At 42.7% G+C, this 21,436-nt stretch overlaps 1 protein-coding gene across 1 annotated transcript; it reads right to left on the minus strand.

The window, feature by feature from the left end:
• Positions 1 to 19,987: 19,987 nt before the first annotated feature.
• On the minus strand, positions 19,988 to 20,833 carry LOC123844283 (E3 ubiquitin-protein ligase SIAH1A-like). Its single transcript, XM_045874551.1, has one exon. The coding sequence runs from the start codon at positions 20,831 to 20,833 to the stop codon at positions 19,988 to 19,990; it is 846 nt and encodes a 281-aa protein (XP_045730507.1).
• Between the last annotated feature and the right edge of the window lie 603 nt (positions 20,834 to 21,436).

The raw sequence follows: 21,436 nt of genomic DNA on the forward strand, positions 1-21,436 counted from the left end.
GGCAAAGCGTACCCAGGGACCCTGCCTTCACGCTGTCATGTGTCAGTCTGTGAATGATTGGAATAGTTGGCAAAGAGAAGTCCACATATGTGAGGGACGTTAGATTTGCACTGACTGATTCTGCCGGAGCCCGAAATCGCCCCCAGTGTAAATATGGGCCGGCAATCTGATAGGGAGTGTGGACTTGCAGGGGAGACTTTCTGAAGGGGCTGGCCGGGCAACAAGGGTGGACAAGGATGTCCGCGTCTTTCCTAAAAGACAAGGGAGTGTAGCTTCTTAACACACATTTACAAAGAGCTTGGCAGTGCTCCCAATGAGCACAGTCTGATGTTCTAGAAACTCGGCAGGCAGTCATCGTGTGTCACTGTTGGAACCCTTCCCTCTCACACACCAACACACACACACTCAAACAAGGGGGAAATAAAACCAGACAACCTGCAGTTTGAATTTAGATGTACGAGAGAAAGTGACAGCCTTAACATTCGCCAAATTTAAAGAGACAACATGAAATGGTAAGTTGTATTTTAAAATATCAAACGCCGGAATGTTAGACTTTCAGAAATATGAAGGTTTCAAAATGTCAAAACTAGGCATTAAAAAAAAAAAAAAAAAGAAATTCCACGGATGTAATTTCCAAGGGACAAAATGAAATAGCGTATCTTTCCGAAAGGTACTTTTGTTAAAATCAAAGTGTCTGATTTGAGTGGGTGATTGTGTTCTCGTCACTTTAGCATTTATTTGACGTTCTCAGCAAGGACCTGGGAGAGAAGAGCTTTGCGGCTATGGCAGAGTTGGAGTGACTGGCATTTTTTGTAGTTGTCATTAACAGGATTGAATCCACCAAGACGAATGGTGCGGGTTGCTTGAGCCTCTGGCTCTACTCGAATTTTCTTTGATAAGCAACTACAGGAGGAGCTCTGGCAAGAAATGGTGGACCGTAGGATTGGCTAAGGAGGCGGCATCTTCTCTAGACTTGGACTGTGTCTCCTGCTTCCTCCCGCTCTAGTTGCCACCCCCCCCCCTTTTGTTCCACTTGGCTTATAGATCTGCTTACCAGCCCATGAGCTCTTTGAAGTCGGAGGGAAGCCGGTGTGTATGGAAAGGATTATTTACAGTAACTGCTTTTAACTTCATATTTACTTTACTATGGTTACACTTGCAAAAATCCTAGTTTTTCTTGTGTTTTGAACCTCAGTGAATAAATCTTATTAATCTATTTTTAAATCTAGTAGAAGAAAGACAATCACCTTCGTATTTTCTTTGCCTAATATTTAATTAATTCACGTCAAACGAATGATACTTATTTAAATAATCAAAGCCATTTTCGAAGGTAGTTCGTTGAATTCTTTTGAATATTTCACACGGCTATTATGCATTTAATATGTTTTATTTTCCTTTGAAGTGTTTCCAGTGACTGACAGGACAACTTGATGTGCAAACAATCAAAAGCTTTCCAAGCACTTAAAAGAGCTCTTATAATAAATTAAACTTACAAAGCAAACAACCTCTGTGAAATGTTCGAATTCTGTTTAAAAATAACAATTTTCTTACTCGTTTCACCTTAAAATGGGAAGGCAAATATGTTGGAGTTTCTTAAATCGCTTATATAACAAATATAGATTGTTCATAAAATTTACTAAAAAATATGAGTTGTATGACTCTGTGTGATTGCAATTGTTTACTTAATTCTAAATATTCCCAAAGCTGAAAAGACACTTGCCACTGTGGCAGAAACTTCCAGTTTCTCTCCTATATCTTATCTTCCTTCCCTCTCTAACAGGCATTGGCAAACTTTTTCTGTGAAAGGCCAGATAGTAAATTTTTGTAGGGTTTGTGGACCACACACAGGCTCTGTCACAATTATCTTTTTTCTTTCTTTCTCTTTTCAACAACCATTTAAAAATGTAAAAACCATTCTTGGGGCACCTTGGTGGCTCAATCGGTTAAGCGTCTGCCTTCAGCTCAGGTCATGATCTGAGGGTCCTGGGATCAAGTCCCTGCATCAGGCTCCTTGCTCAGTGGGGAGTCTGCTTCTCCCTCTCCCTCTGCCCCTCCCCACTGCTCATGCTCTCTCTCTCTCTCTCTCAAATAAATTAAAAAAAAAATCTTTAAAAGAAAATGTAAAAACCATTCTTAACCCTCTGCCCATAAAAACACAGTGGGCAGAATTTGGTCTGTGAGTTGGAGTTTGTTGACCCCTGTTTGATAATTTAAAAATTATTTTTTATTTATTTGTTTATTTTTATGTAAACTCTACGCCCAAGGTGGGACTTGAACTCATGACCCTGAGTTCAAGAGTCACATGCTCCACCTACTAGACCAGGCAGGCGCCCCTAAGCAAAGAAATTTTCAGGGCGCTTCGCTGGCTCGGTCCATGGAGCATGCAACTCTTGATCTCAGGGTTGTAAGTTTGAGCTCCACACTGGGTGTAGAGATATTTTTTTTTCTTAGGGGTACATATTTCCCAGACTCGTGTAGCTAGGCAAGATTAATTTCTGTCCTCTTTCCTTCGGAATGGAATGCAGACCTAGCGGTGCACCATCTTGGCCCTGTAGTCAAGGACAGCATGGTGGGAATGGCAGAGCATCTAGAGGAAAGGAGGCAGGGCTCCGTGGCATCATGGGACGCTGTAACACTCCCACAACCTCACAGAACAGTGTTGACATACCAGCCTAGACATTGATGTGAGAGAAAAGTAAATTTCTATCCAGTTGATGTCACTATAACCTGAAGCCAAATCTATTTTTGAACTCATCCACTTTCAAGGGGACAGATTTCATATCCCAAGGGATCTCAAGTTAGGGAGTCAAAAGTTCATAATCACGTTATGGTTGTCATTAAAATTAACTAGTTTTTTAGTAATTGCTAGTCGCTTTCATCTTTTTCTCGTTTTCATGATAAAATCCTGCATCCCTCACCCAGATGTATAGAAATTTTAATGCTATTTCATTGGATTTTAATTTATTTTATTTTATTTTTTTAAAGATTTTATTTATTTGAGAGAGAGAGAGAGAGTATGGGTGGGGGACAGGGAGAGGGAGAAGCAGGCTTCCCACTTAGCAGGGAGCCCAATGCGGGGCTCCATCCCAGGACCCTGAGATCATGACCTGTGCTGAAGGCAGGTGCTTAACCAACTGAGCCACCCGGGCACCCCTCATTGGATTTTTAAATTCTCTTCATAGTTTATTAGAAATTCCAATGACATTGGGGTGCCTGGCTGGCTCAGTTGGTAGAGCATGCGAGCCTTGATTTTGGGGTCCTGAGTTCAAGCCCCATTTGGACAAGGGGCGTACTTGGGGAAAAAAGTCCCAATGACGTTGTTTCGGTGTCTTATTTTGGGTGTTTGGTTGTTTGGCTGGTTTCTTTTAAGAAGGCAAGGCTGTTTGTGTGTGAGGACATAAGGATCCTTGAACCTTCTGTTGTAAATTGTGACCTGAGGTGTGGGGTGCTCCGATCGGATGGGGGGGCCACCAAATGTGGGGCAACCCAATCCGGTGGAGTCTGGCAGTTTGGGCAGTGAAAGAATTCGCCCGGGACAGAACAAAAGAGATAGAAGTTTATTAAATACACCTCATGGGAGCAGCGGGCAGGACAGCAGAGGAGAGACTGTCTGCCCGGAGGTGGCGGTAAGGGGCCACAGTTATAGGGGGGAGTGGGGGAGTATGGGAACATATGGAATTTTCCCTTTTTTGGTAATCTTAGGAACTGTGCCTGGTTGTAATTGGTCAGTTAGGACCTATGGTTATTTCGAGGTGGATCGCTCAATAAGCCTCTATGCATTCAGCTTGGTGGTCGCTATGGGCCCTTTTGCTTTGATCACAATTTCATTGCTCAATCCTGCTGCCTAAAAGCAGCCTCAATATGAGGCACGAAGGACATTGGGACTCTACTCTTAAGGCCCTCGATCAAGTCTCCCTCATTGCCTTCTTGCTGAGACCCAGTGTCTGACTGGTAGAGGCCATGGCCATAGCTGCCTTTCTTCCTGGCTCCTGTGTTTCTGACCTTCAGTTTTGATAATCTGCTCTGACTTGTCAGTTGTAGAGCCCTGGCTTCTGTTTGCCAGGTTCCTTCCAAAATGGAAACTACCTTCAAGTCTCCATTCGGTGATACGGGCCGCTTTAGGATGAAGTACCTGGTACATAGCAGAGACTTCATGAATGTTAATTCTCTTGCTCCTAATGCTTTTGAAAATTAGAATAAAGGCATGATTTTTGGTGACATTTCTCATTGCTGGACTTAAATAAAATCGTGCAATATAAATGCATTTTGCCAGAATTACTTGGTCTCTTCACATGTAAAAGTTGAAGGATGGGTAGAAAGCTAGACTTTATGGCAAATGTTTTGTCACGAAGCTGGGACCTATTTTCTTCAAAAGAGGAATTGACCCTGAGAGTACTTTCCTTGAGTGTCCCGATTTTTGCTGTAAGTTCTAAATGATGGATGGGAATTTAGTCATTTTTGTTTGATACCTGTTTTCCAGTTGAGGTTCTTGTTGGATGCGTACTGACTTACTGAGTACCTTCAAAATGGCTTGCATACAAATTTTCAGAGTGTGGGCTGTACATATTTAGAGAAGATTTCATGTGTTCCTTTATACCTGCAATCTCAGGATGCTTTACTTTCTTTGTGGAAAATAAGAAAGGGTAAAAAGGTATGGCTTAACCAAATTCTGCTAAGGGGACTTCTCATATTATTTATGAAACTGGAAATGGCTTAAGTGTTGGTCCTCAGTTATTTGGTTCATGCAGTGTCCTTAAAACCTTTGTCTTACTCAGGTAGGCACATATGGAAGAGTGCATATCTCTTGGTATGTTTATTTGACTTGCCTTTGGGATACATGTTTTTAAAATCTAGTCAAAAGTGGAGTTAGATGAGCTCCTGGCCGGCTCGGTTGGTAGAGTTATGTGACTCCTTGATCTCGGGGTCTGAGTTTGAGCCCCACCTTGGGGGTAGAGCCTACTTAAAAAAATTAATCAAATCAAATCAATACTTAAAATGGAGTTAGAAAGGTTTATTGAGAATCTGTAGCTATTTCATTTTGGAATATTGAAATTTAAGGGAATATTATAACACATTTCAAATATTTTCCTAGGTTGTCATATTAAGTTAATGATAATGATCTATTAAGTTCTTCATCAAGTTTGAAGTTAATTAAAAATAAAAGCTTTTTAGCAGTATGAACAGTTCAAGTTTTTCTTTGTATATGTATTTTTTCTTATCAATTGGAATTTTTGAAGTAGCTTGTTCCTGATTACTGACCTTTAAAAATACCAAATAAACTTGCTTAAGAAGTGCAAGCTTTATGCAGTAAGATATTCTCTTGTCATCAGATACATAATATTTTCCTTTTTTTTTTTTTAAAGATTTTATTTATTTATCTGACAGAGAGAGACACAGCGCGAGAGGGAACACAAGCAGGGGGAGTGGGAGAGGGAGAAGCAGGCTTCCTGCCGAGCAGGGAGCCCGATGCAGGGCTCGATCCCAAGACCCTAGGATCATGACCTGAGCCGAAGGCAGACGCTTAACGACTGAGCCACCCAGGCGCCCCATATTTTCCTTTTTTTAAAAGATTTTATTTATTTATTTGACAGAGAGAGAGAGCACAAGCAGGGGGAGTGGCAGAGGGAGAGGGAGAAGCAGGCGCCCCGTTGAGCAGGGAGCCCGATGCAGGGCTTGATCCCAGGACCCTGAGATCATGACCTGAGCCAAAGGCAGATGCTTAACTGACTGAGCCACCCAGGCACCCCTGTTGTTTTCCTTTTAAAGTCTGGTGTCACTTAGCTTGACAGGATCCCACGTTCCAGACTAGGAATAAGTTGGAACTTAGTTTGTACTGAAACTCAATTTATACATATATTTTTATCTGCTATGATTTATACCCTGTTGTAGATCAACTTACTAATGACCAGTGAATCACAGCTAAAGGCAGAATATAAAATGTATTGCTTGTTTGTAAGAAATCTAAGAGTTAAAAGAAGCCTCAGGGCAAAGAGTGATTTTGGACAAATAGGGCTCTAGAACACAGATGTCACAGAATTCTTTTGTCCCTTTTTAAGTAGAGCATTATGTCATAGTAGTTATCCCTACTAAACTCTTGATGTTTCTTAGGAACTAATCGCCACATCTTCATGTGAATGCTATTGGGCTGCATATGGCAATGTATGTCTCCTACAGTCATGAGTAGATGGATTAGTAAGCATCCTTTAAAAATCCTTCTTATAAGGGCACCTGGGTGGCTCAGTCAGTTAAGCGTCTGCCTTCGGTTCGGGTCATAATTCTGGAGTCCTGGGATCAAGCCCCGCATTGGGCTCCCTGCTCAGTGGGGAGTCTGCTTCTCCCTCTGCCTCTGGCCCTCACCTGGCTCGTGCTCTCTCTCTCAGATAAATAAATAAAATCTCAAAAAAAATCTTTCTTATAAAACTCACCTTAATTTTATGAGAAGATGCTCAAGAGATCATGTTTAAGTAAAAAACTGATACATAGATAAATACATAACATATAATTTTGGTATATATATTTATATCATTCCTTTATATATAGTAATTATCAAATATAAAACAATGTTAGGAATATTTAATTTGTAATTATACATAAGTTAACATTTATAGGTAAAATATTATTTTCCCTCTTAGTCTGAGTCACCCAGTCACCCCTCTTCTGCCATATTTCTCATGTTTGTGTCCTCCTCTCTCTTTCTGTAGCTTCTTCCCTAGTTAACTACAATAGAAATAGCAGCAGGAATTTTAAGTAGAGCTGTAAGGCCCATACATGTCATCCAAGGTCACATATAATTACCTAAGAAGTAGATAGTATCATCTCCCATTTTAAGATGAGGTGACAAAACTTAGGGTAAGTGGCTTGCCAAGAGGTAATCTGGATCTATAGGCCATGTCCTGAAGTACCAACCTGTCCTGATCTCTAAGTACCTTATTTTGCCTCCAGGGTAGTTTCTGTAATTTCTAGAACAAACAGCCCCATTTCTGCCTCTGGGCCTAACATCAGATTTCTTCCTTTGCCTAGAATAGGGGTCAGCAAGCTATGTACTGTAGACCAGATCTGTCCTCGTCTGCTCCCCACTGATGTAGGAGAGACGTTAGGGTTCGAAGCTGACTGCCAAGAAAGAATTCTTGAGGTGTCTTTGGTGCAAAAAGGTGGTTTTATTAAAGCCCGGGGAAAGGACCTATGGGCAGAAAGAGCTGCAATGGGGTCATGAGGAGTGGCCCATTATATACTTTCAAGTTGGGAGGGGGTTAGGGAGAGCATAAGTCTCTAAGGAATTTTGGGAGCAAGGTGTCCAGGACTTTGAGGGGGCTAACTGTTGTTGGGAAAGGGTCATTTATTACTGTCTAATAAATCCTTAGTCATGAGACCCTTCGGATGCATATTGGTGGGTCATATGCTTGGGGGATGATTGCCAACATGTATCTTGGGGCGGTAGAGATGAAGGATTTTATTTTGTTTTAATTTTTTATTATTTTACTTAAAAAATTACAAAGGAATTTTTATTTTATTATTTTATTTTATTTTTTAAAGATTTTATTTATTTGTCAGAGAGAGCATGAGCAGGGGGAGGGGCAGTGGGAGGAGGAGAAGCAGGCTCCCTGCTGAACAAGGAGCCTGATGGAAAGGGGGGGGTGGGGACCCTGGGATCATGACCTGAGCTAAAGGTAGACACTTAACCAACTGAGCCACCCAGGTGTCCCTCCAAAAGAATTTTAATATGTTAAAGTAGACTTACAGGATCCTGGGGGTTGGGCTAAGATTGCCTTTTGTCCTTAGCAAAGTATTAACATCGAGGCAGTTGAGTCCCTAGAATAATGTCACTCTGCCTGTTTCAAGGACTTGTCAATGGGCTGTAGGTAGTAAGGAAATTTAATAATTTTTCTTCTGCCTTTGTTTCCCACATCACGCGCCAGGCTGCTTTTTTTTTTTTTTTAAGATTTTTTTATTTATTTGACAGAGAAAAACACAGCGAGAGAGGGAACACAAGCAAGGGGAGGGGGAGAGGGAGAAGCAGTCTTCCCACCGAGCAGGGAGCCCAATGTGGGGCTCGACCCCAGGACCCTGGGATCATGACCCCAGCCGAAGGTAGACGCTTAACGACTGAGCCACCCAGGCACCCCCAGGCTTGCTTTTGTAAATAAAGTTTTATTGGAACCCAGGCCCGCCTGTTCATTTACATATTGCCTGGCTGGTTTCTCAGTAAAACAGCAGAGTTGAGTAGTTGTGACTGGGACCACAGAGCCTGCATAGCCTTGAATATTTTTTCCTTTTTGTTCTTTAAGGAAAAAGTTTGCTGACCCCTCGTCTAAAATACAGTTTCTAGAGCCAACCATTCCAGTGACTATGGCTTTGACCTGGGGCCTGGAGCAGGAGGGGCTCCACAGGCCACACTCCATAGCCCTGCGTGCTCTCCCCCCTATGGTCTCTCCAGTATGGCCTCCGACACGGCAGCTCGAGCTTCCCAGTGTGTGCATCCCAAGAGAGAAAGGGGGATGGAAGCTGTCCCACCTTTTCTGACTAGTCTGGGAAGTCACATGGTGCCACTTCTCCTGTGTTCTGTGGGTCAAGGTCGCCACAAAGAGCCACCCCGGTTCAAACGGATGGAACATAAGTGTCGCCTCTCAGTGGAAGGCTGTTGATGTCAAGTTGTAAGAAGTGTATGAGGTAGAATATATATTGCTGTGACTATGTCTGGAATATAAAAGTACCACCGCTACCCACCTGCCTGTCTTTAACTCTAGACATCATAATTCCCCCGTGGACGTTAACAGCCATCATTTAGGGCCCTAGGCTAACAAATCTGCCACGTGCTACCTCCTCTCTAAAACCTTCACTCATTGTAGCTGGAAGTCATGTTCATTGTTTCCCCATCCCCTGTCAGTGGAAAACACCTGCAGTGTTGTGATTTATAAAAACATATTTTGGGGCACCTGGGTGGCTCAGTTGGTTGAGCGACTGCCTTCGGCTCAGGTCATGATCCCGGGGTCCTGGGATCGAGCCCCGCATCGGGCTCCCTGCTTGGCGGGAAGCCTGCTTCTCCTCTCCCACTCCCCCTACTTGTGTTCCCTCTCTCGCTGTCTCTCTCTCTGTCAATTAATAAAATAAAATCTTTTAAAAAAATAAAAAATAAAAACATATTTTGGTCATGCATATGACCAATATTTATTTTTCATATATATTTGGTCTTCATCCATGGTTCCTGGCTCACAGCCCCCAAAACCCTAGGCATTTCCTGAGCAATAGGAGCATCTTTTGTTAGGATATTGGCTCTCCTGTCCTCAGTTCCTGAAATCCCTTCAGAGCCAGAAAGGTGTAATGGGTATCTTGTTATTCGTAACAAGCTCCTTTCCACCACAATGGGGCTTATGTTAATGAGGTGAGTTTTGGACAACACCTAAGGAAGGGGGCTGGTTGCTAGGGGAACCAGCCTTGAATAAAGGGTTGGGAATTTTGGTCCCACCCCTTGATTTCCGGGGCGGGGGTGGTGGTGCTAGAGGTTGAACCAATTACCAATGGTCAGTGATTTAATCAATCATGTGTATATAATGAAGCCTCCATAAAACCCGAAAAAGGATGGCACTCGAGAGCATCTGGGATGGAGAACATGTAGAGGTGTGGGGCGAGTGGCCGGCCGGGAGAGCCATGCAGGCTACACACCCTTTTCCCTACCTATACCTTGCCCTGTGCAGTTCTTCTCTTTGGCGGTTTCTGACTTATATCCGGTGATCTAGTAAGTCAAATGTTTCTCTGGTTTCTGAGTTCTGTGAGCCAGTCTAGCAGATTAATAGAACCAAGGAGAGGGTTGTGGGAATCTGATTTATAGCCGGTTACCAGAAGCACAGGTGACAACTTGGACTTGCACTTGGCCTCAGAAATCGGGGCGGGGGGTGGGGGGCGGCGGAAGTTTTATAGCATTGAGCCTTTAACCTGTGGCATCTGATGTTGCCTCTTGGGTACATAGTGTCAGAATTGAGTTGAATTGTAGGAGACACAGCTGGTGTCCAAGGATTGCTTGCTGGTGTGGGGAACCTACACCCCTCCCCCCTCCATTGAAATTGGGTCCCAGAACCCAAATAGCTTCAAAATCTTAATCTAAACCCTGAGGATTATTCCCAGCCTCTAGCTCTGTTCTTTTTATGTGTTAATAATCAGTATGTTTGTTTTTCTGAGTCAGAATCAAATCTTAAAATCTGGAAGTGACTGCTTTTCCTCCCTGTGCCTAAGCAAGGCCTCTGCTCTGCCCTACATTTAAGATTTTCATTACACCTTTCTGGGGTCTGCAGAAATTCTATGTAAAAGGGATGCAGCTGACGGTCTCAGATAGTTCATTACAGTTCATCTCAGGAAATAATACTTTGGTTATGTTTTTCCACCCCTTATAAAATTTTCCACCTAAGTCGGGGGTCAGCAGACTGGCCTACTGGCCACATCTAGCCCTCCACATGTTTTTGCAAAGTTTTAGTGGAACTCAGTCCAGTCCTTTCATTGACATGCTGTCTTTGGCTGCTTTCGCACTATAGTGACAGGACTGAGCACTCGTGAGAGAGATCATATGGTCTGCAAGGCGAAATACTTACTCTCCGGACATTTACAGAAAACGTTTGCTGACCCAAAACATATGTTGCCGCTTGAACTAATTTTGTACGTTTATTTTTCCATTTAGTTGTCAGCTAATACAGTGAATCAATCACACGGCAAATTTTAGTAAGGTTATATTTAACCTGACACTGAATTATGTATTTAGACAGTATAAAGGTATCCGAAGAAATCAAGATACCTCTTCATTTTGGTACTTGTCTGATTGGACCTGAGAAATAAGCTCTCTAAAAAAGGAATGTAGTCTTAAGTGTTCATTCACATCCTTAATTGTTTTTTTTAAAGATTTTTTTTTTTTTTTTTTTGAGACAGAGAGAACGAGAGAGAGAGCGCACATGAGAGGGGGGAGGGTCAGAGGGAGAAGCAGGTTCCTTGCTGAGCAGGGAGCCCGATGCGGGACTCGATCCAGGGACTCCAGGATCATGACCTGAGCCGAAGGCAGTCGCTTAACCAACTGAGCCACCCAGGCGCCCCTCACATCCTTAATTTTTTAAAAACATTTCAAGAGCATTAATGAGACCAAAATAAGAGGTCAAGACAAGAAGCTATGAATCTATGAGATGAACTCTTTAGAAAAAGCAATTATTAATAGCATCCTATTAATGTACAGTGATATTTGGTTCAAAGAAATTTGTGGAGAGATTTCCACTGGCTTTCTAGAATGGCTGCAGTAGTGGGAGTCCTTGCCTGTAAGGACAGAATATTGGGTCGAGTACTGATAATGCAGACTGATCATAGGAAGCGTGCTGAGAAGGAGATGCTAGCGTCTGTGAACTGTACTCAAAGAAGGACCGAAATCTTTCTAGTCGAAGAATACAAAGTTGTCTGAGAATTTAGTTATGGGAGTTCATAGACTTCATAATCAGGGTTAATAGATCTCTGGAATTTGTTTTTCTCCCCTCCTAGCATAACCCGCCCTCTCCTCCAACTGGGAGTAGAGGATTAAGTCCGTTCTAAACATAGGAAAATGGTAGAGTTGACTTTAATTAAAGGCTTTTTAGGGTCATAATCATGACTGTCAGAATTTCAAGAAATAAGGAGCCTAAGAGATGAGCTAGACCAGTGAGATTTTTTTTTTAAGATTTTATTTATTTGAGAGACACACACACGAACACACGAACACAGTGCGGGTCGGGGGGTGAGAGAGGGCAGAGGGACAAGCAGACTCCCCACTGAGCCGAGAGCCAGATCCGGGGCTCGATCCCGGGACCCGAGATCATGACCTGACCCGAAGTTGGATGCTTAACCAACTAAGCCACCCAGGTGCCCCCTAGACCAGAGATTTTGAACTCTGCTCCTGGGTCTATGGTTCTGTGGCTTCCCCGGGGCACCCGCAGGGGCCCTTGCAGTTGGAGACCCCCCGGGATGGTTCAGTTTTGCTCCCTCTCCTTCCAACCGAACCAGCTATTGCTTCTGTTTTCCGTGTCCTGCCTTGCACATAAGATTTACTATATGAATAGTTTTTAGTGAAATCTTTTGAAACCATAGATCCTAGGGCAGCTCTTCAAATTTTGCAGATGAAGAACCTGCATCGGCCATAATGTGGGTCAGTTCACCTGGCTTATACCGAGAATTAGAGTAGAGCTGCATTTAGCATCTAGCTCTTTTGTGCTCAATCAAGGGTTTTTATCTATGATTCTGTAACGAGGAGGAGCTGACTCCCATGCCTTAATCCACTGAGACAAAGGGTAAGCCTTTGTATTTTTAACACCCTTACTTAAGGGTATTAAAACAATAGTTTAGTATTTGTCAGCTATTGTGACTTTTGTCATCACACTATAATAATAGTTCTCAAGTTTGTGTATGCATAATAATCACCTGGGGAACTCGGCTTCCCATTGATCCTTCTTAGAAATTCTGCTGTGGAATATCTGAATTTTAATCAAAAAGCCCGGATGCTTCTGATACATGTTTTAGAAATACTGTACCACGCCCTCTGTGGAGGCGGACTGTGACCAAGTAGATGACGTTAGCCTAGGCCCTCTACTGGGACTGCGTCTGTCGTGCAACTTGCTTAACAAAAACGTGTGGTGTCCGATGTGGCCATGGAAGGGGAAGAGGCATGGAAAATCATGTTCCATAAGTTTGTTATTGAACTGTAACAAACATACAGAGAGAAGCACCATCATGAGTGTGCAGCTAAATGGATTTTTACAACTGAGCACACCTTTTAACTAACCAGATTAAGAAACAAAGCTTAAAACACACCTTTTGTTCCCTTTTCCAGTCTTTTATCCACCCCCATCCCCAGTAAGTGTAGCTAACACATAGGATTTTTATTTTTTTTAACATTTTCTTTTGTTTTTTAAGTAATCTCTACACCCAATGTGGGGTTCGACCCACAACGCCGAGATCAAGAGTCTCCACAGATTGAACCAGCCAGGCACCCCTAATACATAGGATTTTTCAGAGTTCAGGTTTAGAAGTAGCTTTTTTTTTTTTTTTTTTTAAGATTCCATTTATTTGATTGAGAGCGTGAGAGAAAGTACAAGCAGGGGGAGCAGCAGAGGGAGAGGGAGAAGCAGGCTCCCCACTGAGCAGGAAGCCAAACATGGGGCTTGATCCCAGGAACCCAGGATCATGACCCAAGCTGAAGGCAGATGCCCAATCCACTGAGCGACCCAGCTGCCCAAGGTTTAGAAGTAGCTTAAATCTCTTTATATCACATTTCATTGGTCAGAGCGATGACATGTGGACCTCAGCCTAACTGCAAAGGGTACTGGGAAATGTGTCCTTTGTTTCCAGGAAGTGAATCAGTGTGGTTAACATAATATTTTCTCCATTATAGTTAAGTTTATAATCTAGAATGGAATCTCATGGTCCAAATAATGATACTTTCTATGCTTATCTATGGGTGTGACAGATTATATAAAACCTTGCTTGCTTGCTTTGCTTCTTTCTTATTTAAAGATTTTATTTTTAAGTAATCTCTGTACCCAGGATCAAGAGTCGCATGCTCCACTGACTGAGCCAGTCAGGCGCCCCAAAAGCTTACATACTTTATAACTTAATTCTTTTTTTTATCTTTTGTTTAATTTTCTTTAGAAATTAAATTCATTCCCAAATAAATATATATTTGTGTTAATGATTACTTGAATACTATTAGATGGAGTTGTGGATGGCTGGCAATTTAGAAAAGGTAAAATAATGTGAATTTCTAGGGACCACTCGTTTGTCAAACATGTCCTGAATACCATATTAATTTTATGGGAATGAACATTAATCCTGATGGGTTCTGGCCTCCTGAAGAATGTCCAGGTATGCACTAGTTGTGTCTTTAGATCACAAGATAAATTTCTCCACTTTTCTTTCTTTCTTAACCATAGCTCTTTGACATTTGAAATTGGTAGTTGTCTTTCTTATCTTTGTGAAACCCTTAAGCTTACTCATTAAACACTTGGTGGTCAACTATGTTGTTTCACATATAAGTGTTTTGTTCCTTTTTATTGCTTAGTAGTATTCTATTGTAGGAATGTACTACATTTTGTTGATTCACCAGATATTGGACAATTGAATTGTTTTCAGTAATTACCCATTACGAATAAAGTGACTATGTACACGGGCATAGAATAGAAGTCTTAGTGTGGACTAGAACTCACAACCCTGAGATCAAGAGTCGCATACTCCACTGACTAAGCCAATCAGGCGCCCTTGTCTACAACTGTGGACTGCCCCCCAAAATTTAATAGCCTACTGTTGACGAGAAGACTTACCAATGACCAGCCAATTAACACTATTTTGTATGTGATATATATTATATACTGTATTCTTAAAATAAGCTAGAGAGAAGAAAATGTTATTAAAATCATAAGGAAAATATATTCACAGTACTGTATTTACCAAAAGAAAAAAAAAAAATCCATGTGTAAGTGGCCCCGTGCAGTTCAAACCCGTGTTGTGTAAGGGTCATCTGTGTATCCTGTTTCTTCACCATCCTGACAGCGACATAATTTCCTTTCTTGTGTTTCCTTCTGATCTTTATCCAAAAGTCTCTGTTGGCAAGTGGGGGACTGCAAATGCCTTTTGTGATTTAGTTTGCTCCTCTGTTGAGAGTTTTTATTTTGCTTACTTGGAATTACTCCCCTAGGATGAATATCTATGAATAGTATTACTGGCATAAAGGACATAAGTTTTTAAATTCATTTTAATATGTATTACCTCTTTGTTTTCTAAATTTGTACCAGTTAGGAAATGTCCATTTCCAATCTGTATAGGCCCTGCTGTAGCAAAGATAGTCTTTGAATAAACCATCCTTTGTGTACATCTTGAGAAAGCAGCTGTGCTGGTTTGCAAGCCTCTAACAGTAACAGTAATAACTTCTCCTTTCTTAAAGATCCTATATATGAAACAAACAATATGCTAAGTTAGAATTCTATTGCTAAATAAAATCCCCACAACAGTTTTAAGATTTGAAGTATGGAAAGAAAGGAAATGAGTTTAGAAAGATAAATCTGTTTGTGCACTGAGTAAGGATAGTATTTTATGCAATAAAGCCTCCTTAAGTAAACATTTGATGGAAGGAATAAAATCTTACTTGGCACATAAATCATTTTTAATAACAGCAAGTTTGTGTGTATAAGTGAGCACTACTGTACCCAAGGGAAGAGGAAATAGAAGGAGCGATTATGGCAAATAAGATGAGGGCAGAACTGCCTCACTGTTTGTCATAAATTGGCCCAAAATTGTTTAACCAAAACTAAGGAAGGATAGATGGCCATCCTGATGGCACTTTACATAATGGTGAAGCTAATATTTAATCAATAGCAACTTTCTTTAAGGGCTCTGCGTGCTCTAAAATCCTGATGTAATTCAGGTCTGAATGGAAAGTCTTTCCTGCCCTCCTGCCTTTTGATTTCCATAGCTTAACTGAGAATGGAACAACAACAAAAATAACTCAGGTGTAGCTTTGTGACAGCAGCTGGGCTTTTATGCAGAGCTAGCTAGCAACGTTTCAATGGGTGGGATTCTCTGGAGTAGTGTTACCTGAAGACATGCGGACAAGAAAGAGCCTCGCTCTCTGGCCCGGAATGAGTTGGAGCATCCTGTAGCATTTCACAAGCAAGCTCCCTTTTACAGGTGTGGACAGTGAAGATAGTATAATGGCGTAAGCGAGAGGAATGGCAAATGAAGATGAAACCTGGCTGGCCTGAAGTGGTTTGCTGTCCTCGGGTTCAGTGCATGTGGGGTGGTGGGCCCGTTCATTACCTATGGCATCAGCCAGCCTGGGTTGGAATGGTACTTACTACCTCCTAGGGATGTTGTCAGCATTAAATGAAAAGATCGGTGTCTGGGGGGTGCCTGTGTATGTAGACTCTTAGTTATCCTGCCTTTAAGGATGCTCTTGAACTTTGTTTAAACCGACTTTTGCTAAATTCACCTGATCACAGAATCCTCTTTTTGCATAACATTCACGAAAATCTCATGGCACCAATGTTTGGGAGAGCACGTCGCAGAAACTGCTTTATGGTAACATGATATAGCACTGTCACAGCTGAAGTAGTAATAAATAATACAGGAAACTTCCAGGCTATTTAAGAGCTTTTCAGCAATACCTGTTGTTATACTTGTTGCTTGTATCTAACTCAGGTCAGTTACAAACTTAAACTCTTTCAATCCTGGCACTGCATTGTAGTCCTCACTAGTGAGAAGCTCTAGTCCACCAGACATGATCTAGAATTTCTGATAGTGACATGAGAAGTTCATCTGAGCTTTTAAGAAACCAGTTACCAGGGCGCCTGGGTGGTTCAGTCGGTTAGGCGACTGCCTTCGGCTCAGGTCATGATCTGGAGTCCCGGGATCGAGTCCCGCATCGGGCTCCCTGCTCGGCAGGGGGTCTGCTTCTCCCTCTGACCCTCCCCCCTCTCATGTGCTCTCTCTCTCTCATTCTCTCTGTCTCAAATAAATAAATAAAATCTTAAAAAAAAAAAAAAAAGAAACCAGTTACCACATGGAGTTGATAGGATTCTGGTGAAGGGCAAACATGCTTGGCCTTTCACAGAGCTTGAGCTGCCTTACTGGGGTACATTCCCATTTTTACAACAGGTTTATGGAATATTAAAACTTGGTTGACAGTCATGTGTGAATTCCTTGACTTTGTGGGACACAAGGTTGGTCACCATTGGATAAGACTGTCTTTTTTCTTGGGTCTGTGTGGGGTTTTTATGATGTTGTCTTTGTTGCCAGGTAAAATATTAAGAATGTAGTTAAGACTTGGAGACTAGCCTGGGTTTTCATGCTTAGAAAGCTTGATCAATTGGTGGATTTATTGGGTGTTTTTCATTATGTTTAGTGGAAGATAAATTAGTTTTTGTATCTCTTGTTTGCATAAATCATCTATCAAATTTTATGCATGACTGCTGCTCATTTTGAAGTTCTCTCTTAAACAGGAAGTGAGATAAGACCAAGCTGGTGGAATTGGTAGGAGGTATTCTGTCAGGAGCTATCACATAATCACATGGGATATTGTGATTAATGTCACAGTGGCTACAATTGTGTTGTAGTTTTATCCCCCAGTAACGTATTTCCCTTTTCTGTTTTATCATGCATTCAAGCCAGGGAGATAGGGAGGTTTCTGTTTCAATCATGAGGCCACCGTAGAACCTTACTTAATATTTATGAGCCTCAGTTTCTGGAAGACTCATTTGGGTGAACTTTAAAAAAAATGTAGATTTCTTAGCCCTACCCAGATTTGCTAGATAAGAGCCTCCTAGTGTAGGGGGAGGAATGTGATTCTGTATGCTTTGAAAGCTCCTGGAGCCAAAGTGATTATTCTGTGCAGCTAGGCTTTTCACCAGCATTGGGAGCCAACAGATGAGATTAAAAACCCCAGTACTCCCCACCTTATGAGTCTGTTAATTCTGGTTTCTCGTTCTTGAGTAGAGCACTGATTAACCAGCGTGAATGTCTTTGCCATGACCATTCTGAGGACAAACATTTGTGTGCTCTTTTGGTTATTTCTATAGCACCTTCCTACTTAACATGAGTTCTTGAGTGTTGTGAGTGGGATGACCATCTAATCCAGGGCATTTCTGAGAGTAAAAGGAGGGCCATTAATAATTACCGTGGGACAACAGACATAAACCAGAGTTGTTCCAAGCAAACAGAGATGTATGGTCACCCATAAGGACCCAGCCTAAGTCAAAGGAGAGAGAATAACGAGAGGAAAACCCACTGAAGAAGGTCACAGGGGAGTAGATCTGCCTTTTTTTTTTTTTTTTTTCTTTTCTGCTTCTCTCTCCTTTCTGATGCTTTGGTACCCAAGGGAACATAGGGAGGTTAGATTGGCAAACACCCCTGTTGGGTGGGATTGGGGCAGGGAGGGAATAATGTTGGAATCATCTGTGAACTAGATTATGTTGAGCTGTGCAGCCTTTGAATTAAATCCAGACCTATCAACTCAGTCAACCACAAGAGGGAGTAAATATTTATGCTCACCCACCATAGAATCAGGGCTGAGCTGGGCTCTGGGACACCACAATGAAAGATTCCTTGCCTTCATAGAGCTAACAGTATAGTAGGAAGTATGAGTGAGTGCACAGGCCATTCAAATTCTGTATGAAGTTAAGTCCAGGTTTCCTGCAGAAAGAAGAATGCAATTTCACAAGTTGCAGGGAGTCCATGTAAACCGAGAAATAATATTCAACAGGACCCCAGCCACTACCAGGACCCTCACCAAAATTCTCCATTGTTTCCCAGTCTCTCCTATTTTACTTTCAGTGGCCCATTTTTACTTTCTGAATGCGGTTTTTTTTTTTTTTTAATTTGCCAGATACTCTTTTAATGAGAATTATAAAAGAACAAAAACTTTTTTTGCAAATTGCCTTTTTTTAAACAAATGATTTGCTTTTGATTACAAATTCTGTGTAAGACGATGCCTTCTTCTGCAAAACCAATAAATACAAAAACAAATTTTATTTTATTTTTTAAAAGATTTTATTTATTTCTAGAGAGGGAGGGAGGGAGAGAGAGAGAGTGAGAGTACAAGCAGGGGGAGCAGCAGGCAGAGGGAGAAGCAGGCTCCCCGCTGAGCAAGGAACCTGATGCGGGACTGGATCCCGATGCAGGACTGGATCCCGATGTAGGACTCAATCCCAGGACGCTGGGATCATGACCTGAGCTGAATGCTTAACCTACTGAGCCACCCAGGCATCCCCAAAACAAATTTTAAACATGTGATTCGTCCAAGATATTTGGAAGAAAAAAAAACCCACCAGATTTTCTTTTCTGGTATTAAAAAAAAAATCAGTATTCCCTAACCTGTCAAAGAATAAGTTCAAAGGTATGACTCAACTGGAGAAAAAGAGAGACAGACAGACAGATAGACAGAGACCATCTTACAGCTGCTTTAAATAGCTTCTGATAATTCTTCTGCTGTTACCTTTCCTTTCTGGAACTCATATCTTCTCAAAAGAGTTGAATGTAAAATATTTCTATTTTTTTCTTTTTTCTTTTCCTTTTTCTTTTTTTTTCTTTTTGTTTTTTCGTCTTTTTTGTTTTTTTCTTTTTGTTTTTTTTTCTTTTTTCTGTTTTTTGGTTTTCTTTTTTTGTTTTTTTTGTTTTTTGTTTTTGTTTTTGTTTTTGTTTTGTTTTTGGGGGGGTTTTGTTTTTTCTTTTTTTTCTTTTTTGGTGCAAAATGGTGGTTTTGCACAGGGACAGGGCCCATGGGCAGAAAGAGCTGCTGCCTAAAATATTTCTAATAAACTGATTAATGGGGGAAAAGGAAGTATGTATTGAACACCTATGTATAAGCTTTACCATAAACAACTATGCATATCAGAAAGACACTAAGTTTAAAAAGTCACCAAAAAAAAAAAGTGAGGAAAAACCTGAACTACAGAGAAGAAAGTCAAATTTAATGAAAAACTAGAATTAATAAAAATTAGCAAATACACACACACACAGCAGCACTATGTACTGACCCACCCACAAAGGGAAAAAGCAGTGGTCCAAGACCACTCAACATGGCTTGTTGGTTAAAGGAAAAAAACAAACCACACACACACACACACACACACACACACCCCCAACTGTCCGGCACACAGACAAAAACCCAGTATTTTTCAACAGTACACTCAATCTGCAACACAAATTCAGAATTATTTAACAAAGCTTCCTTTCTTAATACGAGAGATGCCTATGTTGGGTGTGTGTGTGTATATATGTACACATATATGTGTATTTTAAGTGGTTTACTGTCGACGTATTTTTAAATATATTAGTGTTACTACATGCAACTGTTTTCTGTATTTAACAGCCTTTCCTTTTATTTACCTCATGCGTCTAGACCTATCAAAAATTTCAGGTTGACAGACAAAAATGGGTGTCGTATTCTCTGTGAAATTGACCACAATGGTTTTAAACAGTGGCCAGAAGACGCTGGCTTGCCATTTCAACACGTGGAAATAGTTACGTTGATGCCCAAGTTGCCGTTTTCTGCGAAGAACTGCGCAACGCTGGTATCAAAGACCAGGCAGTCACTGTCCATGATGGCTGTGGCAATTCCGTCGTGAATGGAGCGCGGAGTCGCCTCCCAAGTCAGCCGCCGCCTGGGACTATTGAGCTCAAGACAATAGACGAAGTTCTCAGCTTGCTTGTGTGTTCCTATCAGCTGGACGATTGCGAAGAACTGCTGGTGACCGTCGTACTTTTCTTGTTTCTCCAAGACTAATATGAAATGAACGCCGAAACAGGACTGCGTCATCACCCAGTCCACGGCCCCGGGGAGGTTAATGTCGGTAGCCAGGAAAATGATATCTTCTCCCTGTAGGGACGTGATGGATTCATGCTGGTGCATCAGATGGGGCATGACGGCATCCAGAGAGCCTTGCCATTTACAGAAAGCGCCAGGACATGGGCACAGGTAAGGCCTAAACTCACAGAGCTTCTCGTGGGTTACTTTCTCAGTGTGTGGCAAAGTTAATTCACACCCATAAGAGAGGTATTTACATGGGAAAAGTACGGAACTGGCCACTTTCTCCATAGCCAAGTTGCGAATGGATCCCAGAGAGCCCCGGCAGGTCGGACAGCACTTGAGCTTCGGGCGGCAGGTGGTACACACAAGATGGCCACTGTGACACTGAAGAATGGGTGGTAACACATAGTCAAAGCAGACCGGGCACTCAAAAAGACTCGCCAGGTCACCGTTGGATGCAGTTGTGCCAGCCAGGACGGGCACCCTCTGGGACGAACGCGTCGAGGTTCCGGGAAGTAATGCTGACGAAGTCTGGCGCTTCATTTCTGTAGGTGGACAGCGCGCCTCAGACTCCGGGCGCCTCGGACGCGCCCCGTCGTCTCCGCCGCCAACCCTTGCCCCCGCTGGCAGCGCACCGCCTCTTCCCCGAGCCGGCACCGGCACCAACGGGACACCCTGGGCCGCCGCCGCCTCTCGAGGGTGCCCCTCAGCGGTCGCCTCCGGCGCTCTAGAACGCGCCTTTCAACAGTTGCGTCAGACGCTCGAGAGCGCGCCTGCCAACGGTCGCCTCACGCTCGAGAGCGCGCCTGTAACGGTCGCCTCAGACGCTCGAGAGCGCGCCTGTAACGGTCGCCTCAGACGCTCGAGAGCGCGCCTGTAACGGTCGCCTCACGCTCGAGAGCGCGCCTGTAACGGTCGCCTCAGACGCTCGAGAGCGCGCCCCGCAGTGCCCGCCCCCGACGCTCGAGAGCGCGCCCCGCAGTGCCCGCCCCCGACGCTCGAGAGCGCGCCCCGCAATGGCCGCCCCCGATGCTCGAGAGCGTGCTCCGCAGCGCGCTGCTTGCTGCCGTCGTTTCGCGCGGTCCTGGCGCCCGCTGCGCACCCCGCATAAATGGCACACGCGGCAGCTGCAGCCCAGAAGGTAGG

This window comes from Mirounga angustirostris, unplaced genomic scaffold, assembly GCF_029215605.1.
Source record: "Mirounga angustirostris isolate CCGP_5_RB_7025 unplaced genomic scaffold, mMirAng1.0.hap1 SCAF_11, whole genome shotgun sequence".
Classification (NCBI taxonomy): domain Eukaryota; kingdom Metazoa; phylum Chordata; class Mammalia; order Carnivora; family Phocidae; genus Mirounga; species Mirounga angustirostris.